The following is a 22,632-nucleotide window of genomic DNA, read 5'->3' as shown; positions in this document are numbered from 1 at the left end:
GCTTTCAAAATAAATTAGAAAAATTGGAAGTTAACAATAAAGGTAAAATTCGAAAATACAAGTAAAAAATAAGTTTGTAACTTATGCTCAATGGAACTTGGAGCAATCTCCTTGATTTGTGTGCGTACCATCCAGGGGTGGTGCTCTTGACCTTGTTTGGCTTGCGCAACTGCAACTTCAAAGGTCTTATGGCAGCAAGATCATGCTGCCCACCATCTCATACCACCAAGAGGATGTTGTGCACAGCCTCTCCAAATAATCTCTCTCCTAGCTTCTCAGCCATGACAAAAATGGCCTCCATCTTTCTCCTACACTCCCCCAAGAAGTTGGTGGGTTATTTCTTGCGCTAGGATTCTTTCCTGGCCACTCCAACTCATTAGAGACCTCTCCCAGCAATTCTACTATACCTGGAATCACTGTGTTTCCACAGTCGATAACGAGCAACTCAATGATTCCCTCACAACACTACAAAGCTGGGCTGAGCTTGGAATTCTCTCCAAATTTCTTCCAACACATACGTCTTCAACTGGATTGAAGTTCTGAAGTCGCAGATGCCCAACGTTGTTTCTCATCTCGCAGGTCTTGCGTTGAGCGCAGCAGCAACGTCGCTGACAATCTCTCCAAAATGTTGACACAGAATCTCTCCAATCTCGTAGCATTTTTTTTCTTGGACACAGCGTTTTTTAGTTCTTATCGTGGTTGAGCAGCACCAACATGTCACTTGTCTTTTTCATGACAAGAAATTAGAACAAATTGAAACACACACAAACCTGACAACATCAAGCTAAGTATGTCAACTTCCAATGATCGTTAGTTTTGTTCGTATTCACAAGTTTCCCTTCCCGTTGAAAGTTTCTTGGGCCGTTGTTTTGCGCTTAGTTTGTTTGAGTTGTTTGAGCATATCATCTTAGCTTGACTGTGTCACTGGCTCCTTTTTGCGTTGAGCATACCCCGTCGACAATCTCAATCGAAAAGAAAGAGCGTCTTCAAACGTTGAGAGCTTCAACAAATTCTTGATTGCTTCTAGCCTCTCTTTTATCGTTGATCATTCTAGACCATATTTCTTGTCTCCAGCAAATCTCTCTTGTTTCGTTGTCTTACTCGCTTAACACAAAGAAAACTGAACGAACTTACCTTGCGAGGTGGAGAGGTGCGAGAGTGGACCGGGCCTGTCAAGGATCAGCGACGGATCATGATCGTTGTTTTCATTGAGGTTGGACCATTGTCATGTACATTTCAACAAACATTTTGGTTAGAACAAACAGCTCACGAACCTGTTAAACTTCGACTTCCATATCGTTGGACAGCCAGTGTTTTCATGATCGTTGTTTTCGTTGAGGTTGGACCATTGTCATGTACGTCTTCAACTGGATTGAAGTTTTGAAGATTGCAGATGCCCGATGTTGTTTCTCAGCTCGCAGGTCTTGCGTTGAGCAGCAGCAACATCGCTGACAATCTCTACAAAATGTTGACATGGAATCTCTCCAATCTCGTAGCATTTTTCTTCTTGGACACAGCGTTTTTTAGTTCTTATCATGGTTCAGCAGCACCAACATGTCACTTGTCTTTTTCATGACAAGAACTTAGAACAAATTGAAACACACACAAACCTGACAACAAGTTTCCCTTCGTGTTGAGAGTTCCTTGGACCGTTGTTTTGCACTTAGCTTGTTTGAGTTGTTTGATCAAGCATATCATATTGTGTGCGTTGAGCATAGCATCGAAAAGAAAGAGCGTCTTCAAACGTTGAGAGTTTCAACACGAATTCTTAGCTCGTTGCAAGCAGCTTCGCTTTCTTGTCTCCAGCAAATCTCTCTTGTTACTCTAAACGAACTTACCTTGCGAGGTGGGACTTGATCCGTCGCTGATCCTTGACCGGCCCTGATCGTTGTTTTCATTGAGGTTGGACCATTGTCATGTAGGACTTCAGCTGGATTTAAGTTCTGAAGATCGCAGTTTCCCAACGTTGTTTCTCAGCTCGCGGGTCTTGCGTTGAGCGCAGCAACAACACAACTCAAAGCTCCGAAACGTTGACACAAAATCTCTCCAATCTAGTAGCATTTTTCTTCTTGGCACACACTGTGACATGGGAGTTTTTCAGTTCTTATCGTCGTTGAGCAGCACCAGCATGTCACTTGGCTTCTTCATGACAAGAAATTAGAACAAATCGAAACACACGCGAACCTGGCAACGTGAAACTAAGTATCGTTGATCATTAGTTTTGTTCGTATTCAAACAGCTCCCTTCGCGTTGAGAGTTCCTTGGCCCGTTGTCTTGCACTTTGCTTGTTTGAGTTGTTTGTTGTGTCACTGGCTCCCTTTTGCGTTGCAATCGAAAAGAGGTGTCTTCAAGCGTTGAGAGTTTCAACAAGCATACCTCTTAGCTCGTTGCAAGCAGCTTCGCTTTCCAAATCTGTCTTACTCCTAACGCAAAGAAAAGCCCTACCTAAACGAACTTACCTTGCGAGGGTGGAGAGAGGCGAAGCGGCCTACCTGGAGCTCCGATCAATGGGCAGAGTGGAAGGGTCGCGAAACCCCAAGACGCGGCATCCATCACTGCCCTAGCCCTTTATCACCGATGAGCCCTAAACTTGAGCTAAGTACTGTTTTATATAGACAGGGCAAAAAGGGGAAGTTCTCAATTAGTGCAAAACGAAGAATCTTACGAGCTACTTAATTATTCGAGGAATCCTGCTGATCGGAGCCTGCTGGTTGGCTCTTCCGTGCTGCTGTTGCCAGCACGGGAAGCTTCTGGATCTCAGCCGGCGATAACATCCGTATGCATCGCACCGTCGTGTTAAACAAACACAACATGAAATGCGTCTCCGACGAGCAGCATGTCGCCTTCATTATCTACGTACACGGCTTGCCACGTTCAGGTTCTCGTCAATGCCGAACAGATGCTGCAGCTCCTCCAGGAGTTGCGTGTTGCATGTATAATCCCCAAAACTTGGACAAGTCCAAAGCTCACCCTGTTTGTGAACTTTTGAAAAGTAGAAGATTCAGAGTCTGGCGCTTCAAATAAAGAATGAGATCTTACTTTGGTGCACGTCCTGCTTGGTTGCTGTTGTTGCTGCTGCTGGTTCCAGTTCTGGCCAGTAAAACACTTCCTGAAGCCGGAAGTTTCCAACTCGAGATCCTTGTGGACGTCGTCTTTGGCGGTGCTGGCCAAAGCTGTCTTTGGTTTCAACGAGACGAGAAACCAAATAGTTTGCACTTGCGGTGAGAATCGTTTGCATTACCTCTCGCAAGGGGCTCCTCACCTCCTGAAAGAACAAAAAAGAGTAGAAAAAAAGTATTACATAAGAAGTGATGACGGATTTCACTTACTGTGAGCCATGAGAAGCTTAAGAAAAGAGTTGTCTGTTGTCGTTGAGGCTGCAAGTAGACTGGGCAACTTAATGCTGCTTGCCAATAAGCGAAGCTGCTGGTTGGAGAAGGCTGCTGCAGTCTCTAGAATTGTGGAGGAACCTTCTGCTCTCGAAACTCGCCAGCAAAGCCGGCGCCACATCCAATCCTCACAACATCTTTCTGCCGCAAAGGATTCTCCCTCTGAAAGAAAAGAGGATCGAACGCACGATTCGAGCTACTTGCTACTCACCAGCGTCACTGTGCTCTCGGACGATGGATCGGCGTGGAGCTCAAACACGCGATCGTTGCCAGTGGCCATCTGCTGCTGGTGCATATCGACTTTATGATGAGATGGTAGCCCCTCGTTTCCGGGACTTGGAAATCCAGAAGGAAAACCAGGAACACTATGACCCTCACTAACTCTTGGAGTTATCTTAGCCTCAGAATAGAGAGCTGTAGGGAAATTTTTCCCTTGGCCTCACATTGGGAGCAATAAATGGCTCTATCTCCTGTCTTTTGCTAGCCGCGTGCTTGTCCCAACCGACCTATATAGAAGACAAGACTCTTTACCTTTAGGAAGCGCCATTTAGAGCCATCGAGCTGCATCGATATCGTCAATTCCAGTAATAGTTCCCATATATCTGACTGTTAGCAAAAGGAGACAAAACAAGAGATTCACTTCATAACGATTTACCTTCTTTCCGACGAATCCTCAGTCTCAAATCTCATTGAAGCGCATACCAATCAAAATTTTCATCTTGAAAGATTTCACGTACTTGTGGTATGGAACAACAAATTCAGCTGGACTCCCTGAAGAGAAACAAATTCACCACTTTGCCGTGTTAAATCTAAAGAATGTCAAACGAGGATTGTAGAACACGGTGAACATGATCTTAGTGGAGACAACATGAGCAGCAGCAGCCAGGAATCTGATTTGCATACTGTGGCTAGACAGTAGCGAAGACGAAGTGAAACTGCTCTGCGTGCGCACAGCACACCCAATACCGATTCTCAACTCACCATGATCTCCCCTACGTGCTACGTAATATTATTACGGTATGAAAAACAGATCAAAAGGCTTGAAAATTTTATAATGACCAACAGTATCGGCTTCTTCTGGCTTACAAACACACTCCACCCTGTCGTCGAAAGATGCCTTCGTGGTTGTCCTGGATACGAGCAGGATTTTGTAAGAAAGTATCTTAGATTGCTTCCTACAAAAGAGATTGCTCACAGAGAACACTCTTCTTTCCTTGTTCTGAAGACCTGAAGGTCATGGTTGTTCCTGCCCTCCATCACTTTTATTGTCTAAGCCATGATGTTTATGATGCCCACCATCTCCCAAGATCTTGAACTGTTTCTGCCATCTACCTGCTTCGCTGGTGATCTTCCCAAGAAAGATTGCTTCGCTCCTGGATCAACTGTTCTCCAGGACATGTCTACTGAATCCGAATGGATCGGACAGAAAGGACGAGCGAAGAGCGAAAACCTCAGTATAAAGGGGAAGAACTTTCATCATCACCACAAGGTGGATTTTTTGCGAACTTTCTTTAGCTTTTGAATGAGGATTTGTTGCTTCACGGCTCCTGCCTTTCTCGCCTTGACTTCTTCCTGAGAATCGCCGGAGTTAGATTCATATGATCGTGTGGAGATATTTACCTTCAACACGGCCTGGCACTCAGCGATTTTAGAGTAAGCAAGCGCGAGATCGGCCACCTTTCTATGCACCATTCCCTCGTACTGGGCAAGATTTTGCTGGAGAGTTTCGACTTTGCATCGCTCGCTGGTGAGCTCCTTTTGCAGCGCAAGTCCATCAACAGCTGAGAACGAAACTTTCAGCTAAGGGAGAAGAAATAAAATAAATCTAGCAAAGCGATACCTGCACCGTTTTCCAGGTAAACCACGCCTCCAAGAGTTCCATACTCGTGTATACCCCCAACTATAACAAAGCGCTGTCCCATAGAAACCATGGCGTGCATGGACCTCCCATAGATTTCGGTGTCTCTGCCGGAGGAAGAACTTTTCAAGATCTTCCAGCGTTTCCAGAAGGAGGTCTCTGTATCGAAGCTGTAAACGTCGTCAAGGTACGTAACGCCATTGTATCCCCCGTAAAGCACCAGATTCTTCCCAACAGCCGCCATTGCATGGTGTCTCCTTGCTGTGGGAGCCTCTCCAAAGTGCTCCACTTGGTTCCACTCCATCGTCCCCAGATCGAGCGTATAAAAGTCTCCAAAGTTGGTCTTCCCGTCGTAGCCTCCAAAAACGTACATCTTAGTCCCGATTATCACTGCTTCATGCCCCCGACGAGGTGCTGGAGGATCCCGATAGTAGTCCGGCAAGTGCCAATCCATCCACCGCAAGTCTAGCATCCATAGCTCGTTCAAGTGTCCCACGTTTGAGCGGTATCCACCAAAAACAATCATATGGTTGTCGTCACTGCTCACGCAGCTCGTGTGCTGTGACATTGGGCCTGGAACAATTCCCACACGGTACTCTGGCTGTGACAACTCACAGGAATCTACGATACACAAAGTTTGTAAGCAAGAAAAAACTGAAGCTGGTGCTTACTTCCATCTTCCGAAAACTCGAGGATGAATAAGTCCGAAGAATCCTCGGCTCCGTTGAATCCGCCGAAGAATATGATCTTGTTGTTGCGTACGCAGGCTGTGTGATGCTGAACCGATCGGAATGACTCTTCGGCGATATTAAGCTTGAGCTCTGGTATTCTCCACATTGATTCGTCTGGAAGTTATAATTGTCACAGAAACTTGATGTTTGAAGCTCTGGAAGCATACCTGCGTGATAGACTAAGATGTCCTTGAGAAGGGACTGCCCATCGTAGCCTCCAGTCACTACCAGGTGAGATGGCAATGGCGAGCGAGACGTCAAGCACAAAGAAACAGCAGTGTGACCAACACGAGGACTTGGGAGAGTTCCACTGGGACTTCTTGAAGCGCTCCAACGTAGATCAGCTGGAAAAGACAACTTAACTTGAAAAACTTTAAAACCATATGCGGCAGCAGCATACCGTTTAAAAACCCGGAAGTCCATGGAGGTGCTCTGGCCGTAACGATATCCATACAATGGACCATCGTGGCTTTTTCTTTCTCCAAACTTGTGATCGTCTTTGACATCACGGCTTGAATCATCTGAGCATTTTGAAGGTCTTCCTGAGAAAGTTCTAGCCGAGCTTGCAAGACTCTACCATCTTTCAAAAGTGCCGCTCTCCTGAAAAGTGTCGACAGAAAATTCACGTAGGCAAGTTATGGAGCGCAAGAACCTGCAATCTGCTACGAAAGATAACCATTGCTGGAAATTATCTTTCAGTTGCCTGTTTTGAGATCTGTTTGCTATATTTTGTAGATTTTGCCGACATACTTTGTGATTCTGTGATGTAAGAAACCACACCTTCAGAACAGCCAATCTGCAAGACATATTCATAAACGACACTCTCAACTGAAAGCCAGAAGAACACCTTATTCTGGATGAATGTCGAGATTTTAAACGCAATAGCAGGCGTCCTCGAGTCCACAGATACTTCAACCAGTCGAAGGCGCGAAGTCTCAACTCTAGCTGCTGCTTCACCACCATCGCCTTTCTCCAGATGCTAACTTCTCTTTTGTTTTTGGCGTGCTGCCTCCACCCAATAAACGTGAAAAGAAGTATCCTTTTCGTCCGGGTGTCGATAGCTTTTGTCAAGCGCCTTTGTACCACAGCTCCGACGTGAGCTATTCCCAGCCAGCCTCTAAATGACTTGTGGAGAAGTTCTGACATCCTGTGCTGCTCCATCCGCAAGACTTGAGCTCTCTCAAAGACGCTCTCCCCCGCATTCGTACTCCATGTCTCCAGACTTCTCGCCAACAGTCTCAGCTTGGAAAACTCGGTAGCCTCGTAAGCATTTGCACGAGCTGAATCAGCGTCGCTTCTCCAGCTTCGCCACGACTTTTGAAGCCTGTGCTGGACAAAGAATGTTCTGGCTCTGCGCTCTAGGCACGATTTCACTGACAGAGTTCCCTTGAACAGCTTCCAGGCTCCAAAAGCCATCCTTGCTATCCGAGATCTCTGAAGTACCATGAAAACTGCAAGCCTGTCGGATGAACACTTCTTCAAATGGACGGTGAGCAGCCAGAACTCGAAAGTTTGCAGCAAGATCGTTCTCGTCCAGTGCTTCCCAGCAATAGCCACAAGCTTCTTGGTGGAGAGAGACTTGGCACGTCTGGAAGCAAGCGAAGAGAACGACTTTCTCAGTATACGACGGTCCCATAATGCTTCAACCTTCCTAAGAGTCTGCAAAAAGACGATCAATCATCATCGAAAACGTTTTAGACAGTCGACCTTGCCTTGGATTTTCTCGCATGCATGACGAGACGTTGCCAGGAAGATATTACTGCATGAAGCCGCCGAGATTGCGAGATACGCTGCGCTTGCATTACGAGGGATCCTTGCATTGCTCGAACTTGTGCATAGAGCCGCATGCACTCTTTTCCTCGAACAAAACCTTCTTCAACGAGCTCGTTCTCTCGCTCCGTTTCCTCCGCTCTCTTTTCCTTGGACTGTACATAGCTGATCAGAGAACTTGGAGCCAAATTAAGTTTGCGAGAGAAAAGAGAGAGAAAGGAAAGACGTATTACCTTGAGCAAGTTTTGCAGTTGCCGGTTACGGTGCTCAAGCTCTAGCAAGGCCTCATTCTTTTGCCTTTCCCATCCGGATGGAAAATCCCGAGACAAAATTTTCCCATGCTTCTGCTCCTTAAGATTGTCTGTAGTAGCACTCCGACCCATATTCTTTCGAGACTCCATTTCAAACGCACTGTGAATCGCCTCAAGAATGCTGTGATGCATCTTCTCGACCTGGGAAGACACGCCATCCCCGCCCTCCTACAATACAGAGAAGCGAAAAATCTGAGAGAAGGCCCAAGCCCAAGCGCCAGACCTTGGTAGCTTCCAACAGCTTGGCTTCCAAGCATTTGTTCTTCCTGTCCAGCTCCAAAATCGCGACATTCTTCTCGCGCTCCCAGTGCGATCCCAAATCCTACACAAAGTAGAGAAAAGCCGTCGCCCAGAGATCGACCGTATAATTTTACCATTCCTCCGCCAAGAAATCGCTTTCAAAAACTTAGGGCTTAACAGCTCCAAATAACATATTCGCAGAATCTAGTTATGAAAAGCTAAAATCTAAAATAAATAACGTGCTGCCGTCTTAGCTCAGCCGGTAGAGCGCGTGGCTTTTAACCACGTGGTCGTGGGTTCGATTCCCACAGACGGCGTAATTAACGCTTTGATAACCTGCTTATTTATCTTAATTTTCCTCTCTTTTTTTCTTGAATCTAGCTCGCATTATCATTCCTCCAGAAGTTCGTTCGCATCATTCTCTTCAATACGCCTTCTTGTTGGTCTTGTTGCTGAGCCGCTGTGGATGCCTGCTGGATATTCGAGGGGCTGGACGGCTCAGAGCTAACGGCGGGCTTCGATGTCGTGGGGCTGGCCATTGGATCGCCGAAAAAGCTCGTCATTGCCATGGACGACATGTTGAGGTGAGCTCCCATCACCACCTTGGTGATGGCTTCGAACTTCCCACCCGACCTCTCCCGCATTATAACTTCCAGCGCTTCCTTGTGGGCCGGATCAAGCAGCTCGGGATCACGCAGCAAGTTCTGGATTGTTGGCAGCAGTAGCTCCCGAATGCTGGTAGGAGATAAATCTGTTCCACAAGTTTCGCCTCTGTTGGAGCTTGAGATAAGCAAGACGGCATTACCTGTGGCATCCAAAGACCGGATGGCCTCGCAAAACACGTCGGCTCTCTCACGTCGGCGTGCTACATTGGTTCCCATGGGGCTCGCCGTAAGAACCACCAGCTTTTGCAGCAAATGTACGGAAGCGTTCGTCAAGAAAAACTCGCAAGCGACGGATGGTGTAGTCACAAATAAAAAAGGATATAGTCCCTCAAAACAGGGGAAGCCAGTGGCACCGCGACTGTCAATGCACGAACCACTCCAGATATGGCTTCGTTGGATCCATCGTCTAAAAACGCATCCATTTGCACGCGGATCTTCTCACTAACCTGAAAATAAAGCCAGAAATATCAGATTTTGGATCAATACATTTATAAGTACCATTTCATCTTGGAAATGCTGAGCAATGATTCCATATGCAGGTATTGTTGTGTGCCTGACTTCAAGGTTCGTGTCCGAGCCAAGAGTGACTAACGCAGGTAACAACTGCTTTGAAACTAGTTGAGTGCTTGCATAGGGAACCTGAACAGGATGTTAAGGCTTGTAAAATGTATGACGATAACAGACCATTTCCCTGAGAAGAAGAGCGGCATGAACTTTGACGCTGACATTTGAGTTCACAACAAGCTCCCAAAGAACACCGGTCATAACCTCGTGATGGCGATCATAAGAACTTTAAGATCCAGAATAGTTAGTGCTTTTCTCGGGGCATACGTAACCTTACCAAAAGAATCGGATGGCTTCTACAAGTTCGGGAGTGCGAACGCAGCTCCACGACCCGTGCTTTAGCGAAGAATCCAGTATCAAGTTCTTTATAAACCCTTGCAAATCAAAGTCGAGCGCATTTGGTATCCCCAAAACTCCAACCAAGAGAAGAGGTAGGATGCACTTGAAGGCCAAAGTTTGAGCTGTTTCCGTTTGAGGCTTTAGCCCTGCGTAAAGCAATATAGACTTCATGCACAAACTACTAAACAGGTTCCTCACCTTCGATTCTGTTTGAAATGTTTGATCCAAGAAAATGCAACAACGAGTCATCACCAACTGCTGTTAGAAATATCGGTCGCAGAACCATGGTATGAAAGTGGCTGCCGAAACAATCGTTGAAGCGTAAAAGAAGCTGTTAAGGAATTCACAAAGAAGTGAACATCTAAAGAACCAAGAGTCGGTTCACCTGACATATGATTTTTCGTAAAGCCTCCTCTTTAGGAGAAATCATAGAAAGAAGCTTCAACAGTATGGGGAAAAAGTCCATGGCTAACCAGTCAAAATACTCCCATCGCGTACTCGATCTGCATAAGAAGTTGAATTAGCGCCTTATTGCATTGGAATTTGTGTCCCTTACTGTAAGTGTTGCGTCAAGTTTTCAGGAGAAAATGCCAGTGTTTGATCAGATTCACTGATAGGAAATGGACAGCTATGGACGCATGCATAACGCAAATCTGGAACAAGCTGTATCAACATGCGCAGCAATACTTCAACATTCCATCCTTCCCTTTCGCGTAAAATTCGTAGCTGAGAATCAGATGACGTCTCGACGCCTGACACAGGAGGGCAGCGCTGCAACAATGCACAAAAAACTTAAGCCGCGGAGAATACAATGTGTATTACCTGAACAATAGTTAGCATACGACCAAAAAGAGCCTGAACCAGCTGTTTCATTGAATATCTCAGACATCTGGTCCACGTCACAACCGCTGGTACAAGCGCCTTCAGTGTCGTTTCGACAACTTGGGCCGAGGAATCCGAAAGCAGATGAAACATCATCTTCTCGACCTGGCAAAAACGAATACTTTAGCAACACCCCCAAGCAAGATACAACTAACGCTTACTTCAAGAAACTGAGACGACAAGACTGCTCCATGACATCGAGCTGACCTTGGTATATTTGTCCGTGTTGGGAAATAGTGGCAGTAGCTTCGCCAAATTCGTTGAAGCCGCCTCTCTCACAACAGGTGCTGGGTCCTCAATTAGTTGCTCTAGGATTGAAAGGATCAACGATGAGCGCATATCGGACCTTACAAATCCTCCTAGTTCTCCACAGGACTGTGCCACGAGCAACCGTCGCTCTTCGTAGTTGTGGTTAATCTGCATAACCTTGATTAGCAGCGCGCTTGAACAAATAACGTTCACACCTGTTCCCAGCATTGAGGAAGCAGCTCATTTTCCGTACGAATGTCCCCGATAGATGTTGATAAGGAAATACACGCCTGGAAACAGAGTAGTCAGAATTCCCAAACTGAGGTGTTAGCTTACATCCATGATGATCCTTCTTTGATTTTCATCCGGTCGTTTTATCAGGTTGAACAGTATGTGAGTGAGAGAGTCTCGGACATTGCCATCGGGATGTCGTCCAATCGCGCATATCATAAGAGGTAAGAGTTCCTTACAATGCCAGCAAAACGTTTCACGCTAGTCTTTGATAAAACTTCCAGTAATACCTCACGGTGATTGATGAGTACGTAAGGCACGATGTTCGGAAGAGCTTCCGCCAGTATGTGAATAGTTTCCGGATCCTAAAACATCGTCTATAAGATCAGTATGCCAATATCGAGGCTTACCTCTTCGCGCTTGACTGAAGATGGTTCTTCCGGTACACTAACCTGCGGCTGAGAAACCTCCGGCGATTCTCTATCTGACGGATTCCCGTGAAGTTCTTGATGTTCATGCGACTCTTCGGACTGCTCCACTGTTTCCCTTGATTTCAATGCGTCCTCAGTCTCCACCGTACTGATCACCTTCTCGTTATCTAAATCCGCTTCCAATGATTGGTATCTTTCTTGCAGCGACTTTAACGAAACAATCTCCGCTCTACTTGCATCCAACTCTTCCGAGACTTGCTTTAGCGCTTCCCTCAGCTCGTGAACCTTTACACCATAAAGTCAGTTTACAAGCAAGCACATTTGAACACAAATACCGTTGTAGCGCTGCGAGTAGCTTCTGCCTCCGCATTCTTAAGTGATCCTTTCAACAAATCTTTTTCCTTCTCATAAATATCCCGCATTTCAGCAAGCTCATCACATTGTGCAGAAGAAGGCTCCTGAAATAATAATCATGAGTCAAAGAGAACAAAAGAGCACAGCAACAACAAAAGTATTCTACCTCAGATGGAACAGTCTCATGCTCACTGGTATGATACGCACGGTAGTACTTTTGCAATGCATTTGGAACCCGGCCAGAGTCGTCGAGAACTTGGTCGTCAGCCTGTTTCATGATACTTGAGCACACACCAATTTAAACTCGATAAGCGTACCTCTTCACAAAAAGTCATAGCAGTCAATTTATAGCCCGCTGACACGAGATAATCCTTCACAGCACCGTTCAAGTCCTTCCTTTCGTGCAGTCCTATTTGATCCTGTGTACGAGAACTTATCGCTTGTGGAAGCTGATCGGAGTTGCTTTGAACTGGAATATATACCCTTTAGGAGAAAGGGGGAAAATGTACGAGAAATAACCTTGAGAAGGATCTTGTGATCGCGCCTCCAGCTTCATCTGGAGCGTCTTCACATCCTCTTGAGCAAGGCGGAGCTCGTATTCCAAGACCGCAACTCTCTCCAGAGCGGCGGCTTTCTCTTCCATAATCTTCTTCGAATCCGTCTCTGAGACACAAGGGAGGTTTGAGCACGGCGAATGCAAGCTACCAGGACCCCTTACCCTGCAAATTCTGGACATGGAGCAGCTGATCCGATGGAAATACTGCCGGATCTGCGAAGAACTGGCTCAACTTGCTCACCGCCTCGGAATCCTCCATTCCATTCTCGATGAGCTCGTGGAGGAGCTCAAATGCCGAGAGGAGGTAGCGCTCCCGCAGGAGAAAATCCACGACGCCATCCACGATCTCCATACCCAGCGCTTCCAAAGCCCTACCGCCAATGAGCTTAAGACTTTCTTTTAGCAACTAGTCACGAGTTCGATTCCTTAGAACCAAGCTTACTTCCTATCAACGCATTTTCTTCACAACTCGTTGCGAGCAATACAAACGCGGCCGAATCTCTTCCATGCAAGCCGAGAATATGCCTCGCGCCAAAGGCCCCGTTCTCTATATCGTTGTGGCTCTTACAAGCCGAGAGGAAGCTCGTCCAATCCACCGCGTCTGGAACAAACGGCATATTCGCGAGGAGGTCCCGTGCGCTGTCCAGGTATCTTGCCCGTCCCAGCAAGCCCAGCATGCAGCCGTACAGTTGCTTGGTAGCTTGTACGGAGTAATCCACAGTCATTGATAGAAAGCACGGCCTCCCATTGGCCACGTCTCCCTTGTGACTGTATGCGACTAGCAGTGACGCGAAACTGGCTTCGTCGGGCATAAACACTGTCTTGATTTCATCAAACTCTCCTCTGGCCTCAAGCGCGTGCCCATTTTGGGCATATGCTGCGAGCATCGAGTTCCTTGATACAAGGTTTGCGTCTGGCATGGTATCTAGCAATTTTCTTGCTTCATGGATGCAGCTATTCTTTGCAAATGCGGCCAACATGATGCTCCAAGAGAAAATATCCTTCACTAAGATCGAATCGAACATTCTTTTGACTTCATACCAGTAGCCGTACGTGGTGTATCCCACAAGCACAGCATTCTCGGCAGCAGCGCATGGAACAGGAAGCATGGAAAGAAGATTCTTAGCTTCTTCGGTATATCCATGTTGAGCATACCCAGCTATAAGCCCAGACCACGCCACCGCATCATGACATGGCATCGCATCAAACAGATGCCTTGCAGCTTCAAGATGCCCGGATTGACAATATGCCGTTATCATTGACGTATAGCAGACGTGGTTCTTCTCCAACAAACTATCAAACATGGCCTTTGCTTTTGTCGTCTCGCCGCATTGGCCGTATGCAGCTATCATACAAGTCCACGAGAAAATATTCCACTGTGGCATCTCGTCAAACATCGCTCTCGCAAGATCAAGATGCCCGTTCTGGGCATATCCCGCCAGCATAGAGCTGTAAGATACGAGATTATGCTGTGGCATGGAATCAAAGACTTGTTTGGCCTGGTCAATCAGGCCATTCTGGACGTATGCGCAAAGTATGGAGCTCCATGACACAAGGTCGTGCTCTGGCATGAAATCAAACACCTGCTTTGCCTCACTCAAGTATCCCGTGAACGAATATGCTGCCAGCATGGCATTCCAACACACAAGATTCCTCTGTTCCATGCTATCAAAGATTTTCTTGGATTCCTCAACATTCCCGGTGTGGGAATACGCAGTTAGTAAGGACGTCCATGCAAAAACGTTCCACTCGGGCATCTCGTCAAAGATCCTCTTGGCATCTAAAACATATCCCGCTTGGGCGTATGAATCGAGCATCGACGACCAGCAGATCAAATCCCGTTGCGGAATATTCACAAACATTTGCTTAGAGTACTCGAGATGCCCGCTTAAGGCATATGCGGTTATCATAGAAGACCAAGAAACAAGAGTTTTTACTGAAAGTATGCGAAACAATTCTTTTGCCTCTTGCAAGAACCCATGCTTTGCATATCCCGAAATTACAGTGTTCCAGGAATGTGCATTAACAACCGGCAAAGAGTGGAGTAAATCTCTTGCCTTGTCCATATGCCCGGATCGGGCATATTCTTTAAGGATCACATTCCACGCCACTACATTATTCTCAGGCATGCTTTCCAGGAGGAGCTCCGCATCTGTGAGATGCCCGTTCCGAGTATATGCCGCCGCCATGAGCGCCCAAGAGAAGGAATCTTTGCAGACATTGGCATCAAAAACTCGTCTCGCCCCTTCTACGCTGCCACACTTGCCGTACTTCTCTATTAGCTGGTTACAAAGAAAAGTGTCACTGCTAAGAAAGGGCTTCACGCGTTGGTAAAGATCGTTTAATTCGTGAATTGTACTGAGCAAATCTATTCTAGCTCTCTTTCCGGACAATGGCATTGGTTTTCAAATTTTAGGGCTCCGCTAACTTATACCGTACTAGGTCAAAATGCCTGGGCAGGCGATTCCTCCTCCGTGCTCCTTTCTCCAAGTCGGCCAGGTAAGCTCCTGCTGCTACTGCCTCTGCGAGCGATCTGATCGCCGCCTTGATCGCGCAGGCATTCACAGGGATCCAGAATGTGTCGAATTCGCAGAAGGAGGAAGCTTGGAAGGTCAATGTCCGCTTGCAAGGCTGCGATATCCAGCACGGCTACCTCTGCGGTAGCATGGAGGCTCTCAATGTTCCATCCGCAGAAACTCCAGTGAGTTCCAGCTTTGGGAAACTTTTTTCTTTCTTATGCTTATACTGATCCTCGCTCGCTGTTAAGGTTGTAACGTTTTGGGAGGGCCAAATTGTAGACAATCGAAACTACACTTTCTTCACTGGCCAGTGGGACGCAAGGTAAGTGGTTTCGGAGAGTAAGTCACAGTAATCGATCGATCTTGTTTCGTTGTTTTTCCAGTCCAGACACGGATGTCAAGCACTGGTCGAAGTTTTCATCGTTTTTACCACTCTCGGTTCGTTGTTCTTCGTACTTACACGCATTCTTTCTTCCTAACGCTCTTTAGAACAGGATACCGTGGAAAGAGACGGCGGCAGATCTCTTGATCTCGCAACTTACCCATCCATTTTCATGGCAAGTACCCCATTTCCCTCGTGAAAATGAGTTCTGGGCTTGAAGTTTCTCATGGATTTCACAGAGGTGGAAAGAAAAGTTCTTCGTCAATGTTGGTGCCGACTGCGGCTTGACAATAGCCGGCTTTTACTACGTTTGCTTCTCCCGCAACAATGGCGCCGTCCAAGGCTTCTACTACGATCCAAACAGCAGGTTTCTATCCAAATCCACCGTGTTTTAGCTCTTTCGATCTGTCCTAACTCGATCGATCCATTGCAGTCCTTTCCAAAAGCTCGATCTCAAGGCAACGAACGAGGGCCGGGCCGGAGCAAGCTTCGCGAGTTATCAGTTCCAGTGAAACGAAACTTGCAAATCATCCATCGGTGTTATAAGTATGCATGTAAAGGTAGCCATCTCTCTCACAAACGAAACAAAAATAACTTGTATGGTTTCTTTGATGACAAAAAGTGTGTAGTGTCACAGCCCAGGGGACGAATGACATCACGCGTAAGATCCAAGGTATCTTTTAGTGGACAAGGAGATCATGTAACCATGTTAATGACGCGAGACGGTACGGCACAAGCCTAGCGCTTCCTAAGCGCCCCATGCAAATCCGCTAGGGGAAAAAGACAGTAATGGCTGGGTGCCAGCAAACAGCTGGCGTGATGATACTGCGTTGATTTACCCGCGTGGTACGGACGCTGCCCCTCCGGTGACGTGGCGCGATCCTGGCCGTGGCGCGCGTAGCGTGGTAGATCTGTAACAGCTGGACGCTTTAACGGCTGAGATGATGCTCTCTTGGTGTTCCAAAACCCATCGTGTCTTTCTCATACCAAGAGAACGCGACGGAGGGCAAGATATTATGCTTCCTTGTTGCTCAAGGCGCGCCGCGAGCTCGATCGATCGATCGATGTGGCAATGAGGACGATTCATCTGCATTTGCTTTGCGCCGTGGCCGCGATCTTGGCGATTCACAATGCGCGATCGATAGGCGCCGCGGCTTCGGTGGATCATCCTCCAGCGCCATCCTCCGGCGCAGGTAATGTGGCTTTGAAGTCTGTTCTTGCGGCGCTCCTGGAATCGCCGGCCACGGAGATGATGGAGCTCGTGGAGCAGGCAGGGATGCTGGAGGCGCTGGAATTGGCCGCGGATCGCCATAATCTCACGATCTTTGCGCCCAGGGACGAGTTCTTGGAGCTCCATTTCGATGCCGACTTCCGGAGGTTCCTCTTGCTGCCAGGAAACGTGAGATTTCTCCAGGAGCTCGTCATGTTCCACGTCCTGCCGATCAGGATCACGGCGTCGCAGTGGCGCAGCGGCAGATTCCAGAGCCTGTCCGGCAGCCGGGACGAGGTCCTGTTGCATTGGAACAAGAAGCAGCGCCTGGCGGTGGATCGCTCGACGGTAGACTGGCCGGACATGATCGTGAGGAGCGACGGCGTGGTGCACAGAATCGACGGATTGCTCGTCCCCAAATCGGTCCAGGACGCCTACGCGGCAGCAAGAATCTCCTCCTCGGCGGTTCTTCCCCAAGCCGCGCCATCTCTTTCCGGGGAATCTTTCGGCAACAAGGCCGAGGCGAAGCTCTTCCATGTCACATTCCCAGTGATCGACGATCTCATCGGCTCGGCTCCGGCGCCAGCGCCATCGCCCTCAAGATTCTCCGCCGACGGCCATGGCAGAGTCCAGGATTTCATCGCGGCGCTGGTGTCCATCGGCGGCTACGGCGAGATCGCAGACCTCCTCGTCAATCTCACCTCCCTGTCCGTGGAAATCGCTAACCTCGTCAACGAAGGGCACGCGCTCACGGTCCTGGCGCCGGGCGATCGCGCCGTCGCGCGCCTGGCCGCGGAGCACCTGGGGGCGATCGAATCCATCCTCGCCTATCACATCGTCGCCGAGTACCAGACCGAGGAGAGCCTCTACACCCTCGCCAAGCGGCACGACAGGGTGGTGCTCAGCACGCTCCACGAGCCTCCATTCAACCGGCTGGTGGCGAGGGAGATCGATGGCACGGTGGAGTTTGGCAGTGGCAACGATCTCGCCTCCTCCAATTCCTCGCGCTCGAGCACCGGGCTTTTGATGGATCCCAACATCTACACTGACGGGCGGATCTCCGTGCAAGGCATCAACGCTGTGTTGATTCCACCTCGAGGCCGAGATGCTTCCAACGAGGAGAGCTCCCCGCCCACTCCTTCGCCGCGGGCGGGCTTTAAAGACAACAAGCCACCACGCAAGCTGTTCCAAATGTTCTTTCGCGGGATTTAAGTCGTCGCAGCAGCGCTCCACTCTCTCCTGGGAAACTTTGAATGCATCGCAGCAGCTGGGTTGACAAAAGTACAAAGGATCATCGTCACTCACTAGTTCTTCCTCGCGAACGATCGTTTTCGTCCCTTCTCTCTCTCTTCTAACCATTTTGTATGTCTCTCTTTGGTGGCGCAGCTCTTTCATTGCTCGAAATTTCACAAATGTTGCTTCCACTGTTGGTGGTAAAAAACAAAATTGCAATAGAAATTCGTAAAGAAAAAAATGCCACTAGTATTAACCACCCAGATGCATCTATGGCGTGACATCATCAGGGTCAGGTTCAGTAGTTTACAAGATTCCATAAGCATTTAGATCCATTTAAATCCATCCAGGTACAATCCGCTTTTCCTCACTCCTTTGAATTACTTTTACTTCTTTACAATATGCCATGATCTTCACAACATGTGTTGCAACCAAAAATCAGTGGCATTGTCTGTGCTGTACACCGCCACAAAAAAGGTTGACATTAACAAATCCACCCATCTTAGAAAAAAAAAATTGTAAGAGGAGAATGTCAGGAGCTACTTTTAGATGAATAGATATCTGCCAGGAGCACATAGTTGGATGATTCCTGGGGACAGGCCCCTAAAGCGGATCTCGCGGCATCCTCCCCTCTTCCAGCGTCATCCTGGACTTTACACCCGCCCAAGAGTGTCTTCCACGCCAAGGCATCACACTCAAACGGCATCGTTCGTATGAGCTCCCTGGCCATCTCCAGATCCCCGGCCCTGCTCAGCAGATCAATCATACAGTGGTAATGGTCGCGGATTGGATCAATCCCGTAGTCGCCCATCATCTGGAAGTACCGCCACCCCCTCTCGAGAAGACCCGAGTGGCTGCACACAGACAGCACGCTCATGAACGTCACCGCGTCGGGTTCGAGTCCCAGCAGCCCAATGTAGCGCGCGAGCTCCAGCGCAAAACTGCCATGCCCCTTGTGGGCATATGCTGCGACGAGAGCGTTCCACGACACAATATTCCTCTCGGGCATTCTGTCGAAGACCCGGCTTGCGTCGCGCAACAGGCCGCTTTCTCCGTACGCCGCCACGAGGGAGTTCCACGACACGGTGGTACGGTGGGATATGCCGTCAAACGAAGCCTTTGCCTGGGGGATATGCCCGTGTTGGGCATAGAGCGTCACCATGAGGCTGGCGAGGATGGAGTCGTGCTCGGGCAGCCGGTGCGTGAAGATGGCGTGGGCCTCTTCGAAGTGGCCGCGGTGGGCGTACGCGGCGATGAGAGCCGTCCAGGGCTTGAGCTCCAGCCATGGCATTGAGAATTCGAGCAGCACTCGCGCGGGTTCCAGCTCGCCATTCTCCGCAAGGCCTGTGATCAGCGCATTCCAGGATCCGGCGTTGCGTTCTTGCAATCCATCGAAGATCTCTCGCGCCTGGGCGATCTCGCCGCGCTCCAGCAATGCGGCGATCATCGTGTTGCCCGCGACGGCGTCGAATCGCGGGAGGTTGTGGTAGATCTTCTTGGCGGCGGCAAGATGCCCGTGTTGGGCATAGGCCTGGAGCATCGTCGTCCACGACACGGCGTTCCTCGCGGGCATGGCCTGGAAGAGGAGCTCCGCCCGGTGGAGATCTCCGGCAGCGGAGTGCGCCGCCACCATCGCCGTCCACGACACGATGTTCCTCTCGGGCATCCGATCGAAGAGCTGCTGCGCCTCCTCCAGCTGCCCATTTGCCGCACACCCCTGGATCATCGCGTTCCAGGTCACGATGCTCCTCCTGATCGATCGATCGAAGAGGGCCCTGGCCTGGCGGAGGTAGCCGAGGTCGCCATAGGCCGCGATGAGGGCGCTGCTATCAATCCCTCCTGCGCTCGCGCTCGCCGCATCAAACAGCACCTTGGCGGCCTCGATCTCCCCCTTCTCGGCAACACTGGAGAGAATGCTGCTCCAGGAGATGGAATCCCTCCCGGGCATGGCGTCGAATGTGATCTTCGCCTCGCAGAGATGGTGCCCCGACTGGGCGTACGCCGTGAGCATCGAGTTCCAGGACACGAGATCCCTGAGCGGCATTGCGACGAAGATCGCATTGGCAGCCTCTGGCGATTCGTGTGAGCGCGCCGTGATCATGAGATTCCAGGAGACGATGTCACGCTGGGGAAGAGCGCTAAAGATCCTCTTCGATTCCTCCAGATGCCCTCCCTCGGCATATGCTTGAAGCATGGAGTTCCATGATACCAGATTCCACTCCGGCATCGTGTTGAATATTCTCGCCGCGTTCCGTATGTTTCCGTTGTGCGTGTACGCCTGTATCATAGCCGTCCACGTCACCACGTTGCGTTCCGGCATGGATGTAAAGAGATCTTCACAATTTTCTATTTCCCCAAGCTGGGCATATACCGGAATCATGCACGTCCACGACACTACGTTACGATCTGGCATGGAATGAAAAAGATTCCTTGCTTCGTCAAATCTTCCAACCTCAATGTAGGCTTGGATCATTGTATTCCATGTCACAACTCCTCTCGCAATCTCTCGATCTTCCATATCGGCAAACATTTTCCTCGCTAGATCAAGTTGCCCGTTCGCGGCATATGCGGTGATCATGGAGTTCCACGAGACGAGGTTTTTCTCCGGCATTCGATCGAACAGATGCTTAGCCTGGTCGAGACTGCCGATCTGTGCGTAGGCTGTGACCATCACGGTCCAGGAGACTACATCAGCGCGGCGATTGGATTCCATGTCCTGGAAGAGCTGCCTCGCGCAATCAATCCGCCCGTTCTGCGCGTAGGCCTGGAGCATGAGATTCCACGAGTAGCGATTTCGATCCGGGATGGCATCGAAGACCCTGCGCGCGCTGTCGATGCTGCCGCACTTGCCATACATCCGGATGAGGAGATTGTGGAGGAATTTATCGCGGCTGTGGACCGCGCTGCTGGCAATGAAAGAGTGTAAATTCTTGCCGCGCGAGAGATCCCTTGCGCTGGCGCACTGCTTCAGGGCATCGGCGAGCTCCTCGACGGTGCTGGAATTCATGCGCGGCGTTAGCGGGAAGAAGAAGCATATTCCCTTGAAACATTCTCTTTTGTTTTAGCTGGAATCGAACCCTGTCCGAGTTCTAGGGTTCTTGTAGAGCTTAGGGTTTAGGGGCGGCGCGGCGGAGGCACGGCACGATGGTGAAGTTTCTCAAGGCGAACAAGGTCGTGGTGATGCTCCAGGGCCGCTACGCCGGGCGCAAGGCGGTCATAGTGAAGAACTTCGACGAGGGCGGCGCTCGCCCCTATGGCCACGCATTGGTCGCCGGGATCTCGAAGTACCCGAGAAAGGTATGCGCTTGGAGCTGCGGCATTTCCAATCTGGAGGGCATTTTCTTCAATCTGGATTCTCGCAGGTGATCAGGAAATTGTCGCAGAAGAAGATCGCCAAGAGGTGCCGATTGAAACCCTTTGTCAAGCTCGTGAACTACAACCACATGATGCCGACGAGGTGAGAGCTCGACTTTGTTTTTCTTTGTGGTTCTTGTTCTAAATTCCTTTGTTTCACTTAGGTACACCCTCGATGTGGATCTCAAGAACGTTGTCACGTCCGAGAAGCTTGACACCGATGCCAAGAAGAAGGCCACTCGCAAGGTAAATCTCTCTCCCTTTTCTCGCTTTCTCTGTGGCTAACTCTCGGGCTGGAAACAAACAGGAAGTCAAGGAGCTTTTCGAGGAGAGATTCAAAACCGGCAAGAACAAATGGTTCTTCACAAAGCTCCGGTTCTAGACCCTGTTCTTTCGCAGCTGAGACTAATGGTAAACTACGACGCCTTTCTTCTTTTCGGAGGTTTTCCTTTGAATTTTGCAATCAAAATTACAAGCAAGAGATACATTCGCTAAGGATAATCGAATGTCAGCGGCGAATGGTTGCAAATCGTATAGTTGGGATCGAAAAAGTTTGGCTTGGTTGGTGCGAGGCGATCCATGAGCTCCATCAACTCGGGAGGCCGGCCCACAAGCGAGGCATAGTGCATGGCAAGCGAGTATCGTCCCTCCATGGTGTAGTATATCGCGTGTCTACTCATCTCTTCCCTCCATAACTTCTGAGGATCATTTTCATACTCGTGACCGTGATCTTCCAGTGCCGCACAAATCTGGAGAGGAAGAAGCTGCTCTTGAGTTTGCGTTTGGTCAAAATCGTCGGGAAGCTCCTCGATGACAACCATCGCTTAAGGATTGAAGAGAGCTCCCTTGGTATTATAGAGAAAAAGGTGGCGGGAGAAAAGGGTAAGGGTAAAAGGGACCATTGTCTCGTACGGACAGAGGAATGCTAGCTCAACACTGACACAATTCACATGCGAGGAGCACTCACGCTGGCTGCCAAACTATTCCAGCTACAGGCGGAAGATCAAACAGTTCTTGGTGCCTTGCTGATTGATTGATTGATTGATCCAGGGGGTGAAAACGACGTTAATATCTATGGAGCGCTACGCATGAGCTCAAGTAGCACTAAGAAAACCGATTTGGATCGAGGAAGCGAGAGAACAAAGCAAAAGGGACGGGAATAAAGAGAGTGGTCCCGGGATCTATCACTGCTGACGATGTTGCTCTCCGGGAAATTCATATAAAACTACGAGATGGAGTACGAGCTTTGAATTGGAGCAAGCCCACCATGGAAGTTTCAGCGGGTTTTGATTAGAACCAGCGATAAGAGTGGAGCTCCAATAGATTTCTATCTTGGAGGAGATTTATTACTCTTTTCCCGAGAG

At 49.0% G+C, this 22,632-nt stretch overlaps 7 protein-coding genes, 2 long non-coding RNA genes and 1 other non-coding gene across 11 annotated transcripts; 4 read left to right on the top strand and 6 right to left on the bottom strand.

The window, feature by feature from the left end:
* Positions 1-711: 711 nt before the first annotated feature.
* LOC9655687 lies at positions 712-2,566 on the bottom strand. Its single transcript, XR_002991714.1, has 2 exons — positions 1,611-2,566; positions 712-1,529 (listed from the first exon to the last, which is right to left on the bottom strand). It is a non-coding gene; the product is annotated as an uncharacterized LOC9655687 (long non-coding RNA).
* A 48-nt stretch (positions 2,567-2,614) lies between these two features.
* LOC112344454 lies at positions 2,615-3,252 on the bottom strand. The gene is made up of 2 exons (XR_002991691.1): positions 3,040-3,252; positions 2,615-2,982 (listed from the first exon to the last, which is right to left on the bottom strand). It is a non-coding gene; the product is annotated as an uncharacterized LOC112344454 (long non-coding RNA).
* A 1,566-nt stretch (positions 3,253-4,818) lies between these two features.
* Positions 4,819-6,401, bottom strand: LOC9655686 (rab9 effector protein with kelch motifs). The gene is made up of 5 exons (XM_002964050.2): positions 6,146-6,401; positions 5,919-6,092; positions 5,230-5,868; positions 5,010-5,170; positions 4,819-4,961 (listed from the first exon to the last, which is right to left on the bottom strand). The coding sequence occupies exons 1-5, from the start codon at positions 6,399-6,401 to the stop codon at positions 4,869-4,871; spliced, it is 1,323 nt and encodes a 440-aa protein (XP_002964096.2). The 3' UTR covers positions 4,819-4,868.
* Positions 6,402-8,493: 2,092 nt separating this feature from the next.
* Positions 8,494-12,934, bottom strand: LOC9654579 (lisH domain and HEAT repeat-containing protein KIAA1468 homolog). The gene is made up of 20 exons (XM_024669254.1): positions 12,733-12,934; positions 12,534-12,677; positions 12,332-12,483; positions 12,181-12,282; positions 11,996-12,118; positions 11,640-11,945; positions 11,520-11,594; positions 11,335-11,463; positions 11,214-11,288; positions 10,957-11,166; positions 10,690-10,854; positions 10,424-10,638; positions 10,253-10,370; positions 10,066-10,198; positions 9,806-10,013; positions 9,649-9,754; positions 9,463-9,603; positions 9,287-9,410; positions 9,105-9,218; positions 8,494-9,050 (listed from the first exon to the last, which is right to left on the bottom strand). Exons 1-20 carry the CDS (start codon positions 12,920-12,922, stop codon positions 8,677-8,679), a joined length of 3,204 nt encoding a protein of 1,067 aa, XP_024525022.1. The 5' UTR covers positions 12,923-12,934; the 3' UTR covers positions 8,494-8,676.
* On the top strand, positions 8,544-8,616 carry TRNAK-UUU. The gene has a single exon. It is a non-coding gene; the product is annotated as a tRNA-Lys (tRNA).
* A 46-nt stretch (positions 12,935-12,980) lies between the features above and the next one.
* Positions 12,981-14,969, bottom strand: LOC112344370 (pentatricopeptide repeat-containing protein At4g02750-like). The gene has a single exon (XM_024668993.1). It carries the CDS (start codon positions 14,967-14,969, stop codon positions 12,981-12,983), a length of 1,989 nt encoding a protein of 662 aa, XP_024524761.1.
* An 8-nt stretch (positions 14,970-14,977) lies between these two features.
* On the top strand, positions 14,978-16,076 carry LOC9654578 (glucose-induced degradation protein 4 homolog). Of its 2 annotated transcripts, XM_002964448.2 has the most exons (7): positions 14,978-15,069; positions 15,128-15,271; positions 15,338-15,411; positions 15,473-15,527; positions 15,584-15,646; positions 15,711-15,838; positions 15,905-16,076. In XM_002964448.2, the coding sequence occupies exons 1-7, from the start codon at positions 15,019-15,021 to the stop codon at positions 15,981-15,983; spliced, it is 594 nt and encodes a 197-aa protein (XP_002964494.1). In that variant the 5' UTR covers positions 14,978-15,018; the 3' UTR covers positions 15,984-16,076. The 2 variants fall into 2 exon arrangements, with proteins under 2 accessions (XP_002964494.1, XP_024525079.1); XM_024669311.1 differs by lacking the exon at positions 15,905-16,076 and having other exon boundaries at positions 15,711-15,866.
* A 74-nt stretch (positions 16,077-16,150) lies between these two features.
* On the top strand, positions 16,151-18,155 carry LOC9654577 (fasciclin-like arabinogalactan protein 17). Its single transcript, XM_002964447.2, has one exon. It carries the CDS (start codon positions 16,544-16,546, stop codon positions 17,891-17,893), a length of 1,350 nt encoding a protein of 449 aa, XP_002964493.2. The 5' UTR covers positions 16,151-16,543; the 3' UTR covers positions 17,894-18,155.
* A 291-nt stretch (positions 18,156-18,446) lies between these two features.
* Positions 18,447-20,492, bottom strand: LOC112344369 (pentatricopeptide repeat-containing protein At4g02750-like). The gene is made up of 3 exons (XM_024668992.1): positions 19,695-20,492; positions 18,904-19,445; positions 18,447-18,768 (listed from the first exon to the last, which is right to left on the bottom strand). Exons 1-3 carry the CDS (start codon positions 20,490-20,492, stop codon positions 18,447-18,449), a joined length of 1,662 nt encoding a protein of 553 aa, XP_024524760.1.
* Positions 20,493-20,999: 507 nt separating this feature from the next.
* Positions 21,000-21,704, top strand: LOC9654576 (60S ribosomal protein L27-3). Its single transcript, XM_002964446.2, has 4 exons — positions 21,000-21,211; positions 21,277-21,371; positions 21,433-21,514; positions 21,576-21,704. The coding sequence occupies exons 1-4, from the start codon at positions 21,059-21,061 to the stop codon at positions 21,648-21,650; spliced, it is 405 nt and encodes a 134-aa protein (XP_002964492.1). The 5' UTR covers positions 21,000-21,058; the 3' UTR covers positions 21,651-21,704.
* Positions 21,705-22,632: the final 928 nt, after the last annotated feature.

Source organism: Selaginella moellendorffii, unplaced genomic scaffold (genome assembly GCF_000143415.4).
Source record: "Selaginella moellendorffii unplaced genomic scaffold, v1.0 SELMOscaffold_4, whole genome shotgun sequence".
Classification (NCBI taxonomy): Eukaryota; Viridiplantae; Streptophyta; class Lycopodiopsida; order Selaginellales; family Selaginellaceae; genus Selaginella; species Selaginella moellendorffii.
The sequence above is the reverse complement of the archived record's forward strand: the minus strand, read 5'-3'. Positions and strand labels throughout refer to the sequence as shown.